This window comes from Phocoena phocoena, chromosome 11, assembly GCF_963924675.1.
Source record: "Phocoena phocoena chromosome 11, mPhoPho1.1, whole genome shotgun sequence".
Lineage (NCBI taxonomy): Eukaryota > Metazoa > Chordata > Mammalia > Artiodactyla > Phocoenidae > Phocoena > Phocoena phocoena.
Genome location: NC_089229.1, coordinates 59,280,603 through 59,286,830, shown reverse-complemented (window position 1 = coordinate 59,286,830; position 6,228 = coordinate 59,280,603). Strand labels below are relative to the sequence as shown.

The window sequence follows — 6,228 nt, the reverse complement described above, 5'->3', positions numbered from 1 at the left end:
ATTAGTTATTTATTTATTTACTTACTTACTTATTTATTTATTTTTGCGGTACGCGGGCCTCTCACTGCCGTGGCCTCTCCCGTTGCGGAGCACAGGCTCCAGACGCGCAGGCTCAGCGGCCATGGCTCACGGGTCCAGCCGCTCCGCGGCATGTGGGATCTTCCCGGACCGGGGAACGAACCCACGTCCCCTGCATCGGCAGGCGGACCCCCAACCACCGCGCCACCAGGGAAGCCCTAGGTTAGTTATTTAGAATGGAGAACTTGGGCTAGATAATTATAAGTTGAATTCCAATACAAATTCTGTGCTTTACATCTAAGACATAGAAAGAAAATTTAGTTTTAAATCAAATCAGATGTTCACAGGCACTAACCATTGCTGTTTCCTTTTCCAGAGTCTGGAAATGGCAAAATCTTATGTGAAACCCAAGGAGATGACAGAGTTGGTCAATACACCATCTTGGATGGACAAAGGCCCAGCTTCTCAGAATGAGATAAAGGAGGAGGAGAGAAGACCAGCTGCTTATGGGATGCCTGGCAGCTTAGCTGAAGAGCATGACAGTATTGAGGAGGAAGAAGAGGAGGAAGAAGATGGGGAGAAGCCTAAGAGAAGAGGTCCCAAGAAAAAGAAGATGACGAAAGCTCGCCTTGAGAGATTCAGGGCTCGAAGAGTCAAGGCTAATGCTAGGGAACGGACCCGGATGCACGGCCTGAACGATGCCCTGGACAACCTGAGGAGGGTTATGCCGTGCTACTCTAAGACCCAAAAGCTCTCCAAGATAGAGACTCTTAGACTGGCCAGGAACTATATTTGGGCGTTGTCTGAGGTCCTAGAAACTGGACAGACACCTGAAGGGAAGGGCTTTGTGGAGATGCTCTGTAAAGGGCTCTCTCAGCCCACAAGCAACCTGGTGGCTGGATGCCTCCAGTTGGGCTCTCAGTCTGTCCTCCTGGAGAAGTGTGAGGAGAAATCTCCTCTTTGTGACTCTGCCATCTCTGTCCACAACTTCAACTATCAGTCTCCTGGGCTCCCCAGCCCTCCTTATGGCCATATGGAAACACATCTTATTAATCTCAAACCCCCAGTATTCAAGAGTTTGGGAGAATCATCCTTTGGGAGCCACCCACCTGACTGCAGTACACCACCTTATGAGGGCCCACTTACTCCACCCCTGAGCATCAGTGGGAACTTCTCCTTGAAGCAAGATGCCTCCCCTGACCTGGATAAATCCTACAGTTTCATGCCACATTACCCCTCTGCTAGTCTAAGCTCAGGGCACGTACATTCAACTCCCTTTCAGGCTGGTACACCCCGCTATGATGTTCCCATAGATATGTCCTATGATTCCTACCCCCATCATGGCATTGGGGCCCAACTCAATACAATCTTCACTGATTAGGGCAGTCAGACCAGCATTTCAGAGGAAGATGTGGAGACATTTCCCATAACTCAAGTGGTTGAGCTGAAGACTCAGTGACCTTAATGGAACCCTAGAGATACATATCAAACAAACATATCAAACAAAATAGTCCCAGTCTGTTTACACCTTCTTACACCTGTCTCTCTTTTCTCATCAACTTCTCATATTGTATTGATTCCTTTATTTAGGGTCTTAAAGTGAAATTATATGACTCTTTACAATCATGTGAAAATAGAACAGAAGCCCTGGATCCTATCTTAGTGGTGCCAAAAACTCACTGAATGATCTATGCCAATTAATTTTTCATTTCTGGCCTCTGTTTACTTACTGGTAAAATCAGTCAATTGTTCTAAGTCTAGATAATTTCTAAAGTCCTTCATAGTTCTGAAATTCTGTGACTTTGGTGATCACTCCTATAAACTTCTTGAAAGTAAAAGGATTGAGGAGTAACAGGAAATGGACACCGTGCGTGGAATGATCAAATGGAATGCCAATGCGTGTCTCTCGGGGACTTGATGATAGGACTTCTTTGCATTTACCTAAAAATAGCTTCCAGAGGCTAACATTCTAACTTGGCTGTCACTGTGAATAATGTTCTTTAAGAGATTAGCTCTCTTTCTTGTTGGGCTGAAAGCTGAACGTATCTTCCATAGTAATTTGAGAACCATAATAGAGATCTCATACCAACTTGATTCTTGATGACATTTCAAAAGCACTTTTCTCAGTACTAGAGGTGGGGCAAGCAAGTCACTGAAACCTCAGACTCCTACAACCAATGGGACTTGGAGAAGTCATCTAGACCATTTTATGGCTTTCATAACCTGAGGGCCCTGGAAATTCTGATGAAGCTCAGGTACTGCTATTGGAATCAGCAAACAACCCAGGCCACATTCAAGAGCAATAAAATGGCTGTTGGATACTACCTAACCATCGTTTGGGGACTCTCTCCAGCTCACACCCGCCCATGGGAAAACCACTAGGTTTTCTTTGGCAAGATGAATTTCATTTGGTTAAGGAAAAAACGGTTAAAACCACTAGCTTTTGTCCACACATATATTCTAGAAGCACAAGCACCAATCGATTTATTGACCAAACTTGAGTTTTTCCAACATACATATAATTCTTTTGTCTCATTCCCACTAATCGTTACCTCTTCCTCACTTCTAAAATATGTTATTATATATTGTAGATAACATTTCAAGTGACCAGACTTAGGGATGCAGAAATCAAATCCAAGGTCAGTGAATGCTTTTACCAATTTATGTCTTCACCAGAGGTTTATCCTGATTTGCAGGATGTTTATTTTTCTTCATGTAACTCTTCTTTCCTTTATATCAGCAGTAATTTTGTCAAGTTCATTTTTTTCCAGAGAAATGTGATCTGAGAAATTTCACTGTCCTGTTCAATCTACCAGGACAATTATTTAAAGCAAACCAAAAGCTTCAATGGTTTACACGATAGTGGATCACATCCTGCCGCTGCCAGAGAAGATAAGTTTAGGAAGCAGGCAGGGTACACAAATAGGGCCAATGAATAAAATTGACAAGGCAGATTAGTATGTCATTTTCTACAGCTTAGCTATCCCCTAAAACCTGCCAAACTATTTGTGTATCTTGACTTTCTTTACCCTCTTACTATCTCCTTACAGTCTAAGTCATTTTCTTTCCGTTTTGCTTGCAGCAGTAATCCTACTGTTTTTGTACCCTTGGTTTATAAATCCACTTGAAAGTATCCTTGCAGAGAGCTCTTAAACCCCATCAGCCACCAAAGTGGTTCCCCTCACCACGATTTGCCCTAGAGGGAACAGACAAGTAAAATGATTTATAAAGCCATCCTATGTGCTTTCTGAGTCTATACTGACACTTACCTTCCTGAGAGGCTATGGGGGGATCTATCCTTGAAGTTAGCATTTTGTGGCATTTAAGTTTGTAGATAATGAATGTTGTCTGAATTATTTATTAGTTATTATTTATTTAATTTATTTCTCCATTCCATGCAAATTCCTTGGGTTCTAAACATGTGCTTGCAAACCCACCCTAAGACTTCATTTGGAAAGTAGCTCATAATTTTGCTAGAAATTCCTGAGTTTGGGGGTGAGGGCAAAGGAGGAAGTTAGTGCCGAGTTACCTGTAATAATTTCATAAAAAGCAGCAATAATTTGAATGGCTATGCAAGGTAATATTTTTAGACTTTTTTTCCTTCACTCTAAGATGAGCCAGTTATTTTTTGGGAATCTGTTGTTTATGCTTTTGGGGAGTATGGTACCCATGAACCAGTGTGGGATTGTTCAGAGAGACTTTATAATTGAATAAAATTTGGAAATGCAGTGTAATTGGAAAGAACCTACTCTCCAACCCCGGATGGTCTTTTTCTTCTGGGGACTTTACCCGATAATGCAAAGCAATTGCTTAAACATTTTGTAAAAAAAAGTTTTTTCTCTTTTCCTAGCAGAAATAAAGCTGTGAGTCTTCTTAGACATTGTGTTGCATTGTCAATCTTAAAAGTTCTTCTTCACTCTCACCTATTAATTTTCTTTGACTCTAAATCCTGCGAGCAGCAGCAGAGTACAGGCTGGCCTGTCAGGAGGATTTACACATCCCATATTTCAACTGATCTTGCCAGAAGACTTGAAAGGTCCAAACCAAGTAGCTAGAAGCCTAGATGCACTCTGCTACTCACATAATCAACCATGCAACTGAGAAAAAAACAAATCTAGGGCTCTGAGCATTCTAAGCCATCAAACAGGTGACTTAGATGACGACTTAGATGACTTACAGAGAGGTGGACCACAGGAAGATGAACTATTATCCAAAATTTAGGTGGGCCTACCAACTCTTCAAAAAATTATGAAGTGTGTTTTTTGGCAATAGCTCCGTCTCAGGATTTTTTTCCTTCAGATTTCTCCAGTGAAAATTTTCCCGGGTCCCTTTTTACATGCATAAACTGCTGATGACAAAGAAATAATAATGATGATGATGATAAAAATAAACTTTAATAAAATATTGTTGGTTAATCAAGGGAGAGAATTTGTTTAAAATAGTTAAGAAACAAAAACTACAGAATGAAAGTCATTCTCCCACCCCATCCTCCATCTGTCCAGTACCCACTCTCCAACTAGAAACCACTTTTTAATTTTTAGTTTACTAGTTACCAGAGATCTTTTATGCATATATAAGAGAATATTAGGTACATTAGGTCCAAATATGAAGTTAGATTATCTCTCCTTTTTTCTTCTGTTTTTGGTAGCATAATATAACACAGTTCTGCATACTTTATTTCAACACATACGTTTGAGTAGTTTCATATATCATCAAACTTTCTTAATTCTTTGTTATAGCTGGTTAACATTTTAAGTAAAAAAAACATAATGTATGATATTAAATTACAAAATTTGGATTTTTCCAATTTTTTGCAATACTGAATGAATAATAGTGTACACATCATTTGATGATTATTAAGAGAACATTTAGCAAAGAATATTCTAGAGGAATACAGATAAACTGACAGATACCAGCCACAATCACATCTAGCTGTTAGAAATGCTTACTATGTACTGTCACTTTTCTAGGTGATTTACATGTATTCCTTCAATCTACAACAATCCCTCTAAGGGAGACACTATTATCATCCTCATTTTACAAATTATGAAGCTAAGGCATAGAGTAACCTGTTCAAGCTCACACTGCTAGTTAAAGGTACAGCCAGGATTTGAACTAGATGGTTTATCCAAAAGGTTTGGTTGTTTGGCTGCTTGGCTGGTAGGTACATAATGTTGTCGTATCTACAAAAGGCTAGAGGTGGTGGAAGAGGAGGTACTTTTTGACACCCTTCAAATTGTCCATATGACATATGGCACCCTGTTGTATCTGTGACCCAGGCTGGCCCATACCCAAGGTCTGAAATGGAACCTGAGAAAAGACTCTCTTTCCATTGACAAAAGCTCAGCTTTCAATTGTACATTGTCTATGTAGATATAGGTTAGCTCACAGATCAGTGCTTTGTTCCTTGAAAGTGCCCATCTTTCCGAGGGCTTAAATCCATTTCATGGCTGTCATCTTATATATCTTTAGAGTTTTAGAAAGAAAGTTTTAACAGGGAATTATCGATATGAAAATAATAAAATCTTTTACAACATAGGAGCAGCCTATCTTCAAGATTATTTTTTTCTGTCTATCTAACTTCAGAGTATAGTTTGGTGCATTAATTGCAAGCATTGGCTTTAGGATCTAATAAATGATATTTTAGTTATGTAACTTACTAGTTGAATTACCTTTATTAAATTGATTACCTTGCGAAACCCTCAGTTCCCTCAAATTTAAAAGGGCAATAATAGCAATGACTTTCTCATAGGGTCATTCTGATGAATTAATTGAGATAACATGTCCAAAGCACATATTTAATAAATGGTATTTATTACCATTCATGTTACTATTCATTATTCTTTGATTACTCTCACACTGACTTTTCTCTTTGTCTCTAATAATATGACTAGGGAGTGCTGATGGTGACTGCAGTAGGCTTATTTAGGGAGTCCATAGAGATCTTTAATTAAGAGGGTTGAATCAGACAGACTTGGGTTTGAATCTAACTGGCCGAGTTCAAAGCTAACCAGGCAATTTATTTAACATCTCTGTGTCTCAAGTTCCTTCTTGACAAAAAGGGCATAAAAATCCCACCAAATTCACAGAGTTGATATGAGAATTAGAAGTGATGATAATGCCAATGAAGGGTTTATCTCAGGTTCTGGCACAAAGGAAGTAATATACTATTATTATTGTTATTGCTATTGTTATTATTGGGAGTAGACG

General features: G+C 39.4%; 1 protein-coding gene across 1 annotated transcript; it reads left to right on the top strand.

Annotated features, from left to right (window-relative positions):
* The first annotated feature begins 403 nt into the window (after positions 1 to 403).
* Positions 404 to 1,399, top strand: NEUROD4 (neuronal differentiation 4). Its single transcript, XM_065888041.1, has one exon. It carries the CDS (start codon positions 404 to 406, stop codon positions 1,397 to 1,399), a length of 996 nt encoding a protein of 331 aa, XP_065744113.1.
* Positions 1,400 to 6,228: the final 4,829 nt, after the last annotated feature.

Excerpts from the sequence above, each read along its gene's own strand:
- NEUROD4 (XM_065888041.1), top strand. The coding sequence starts at position 404 with ATGGCAAAATCTTATGTGAAACCCAAGGAGATGACAGAGTTGGTCAAT.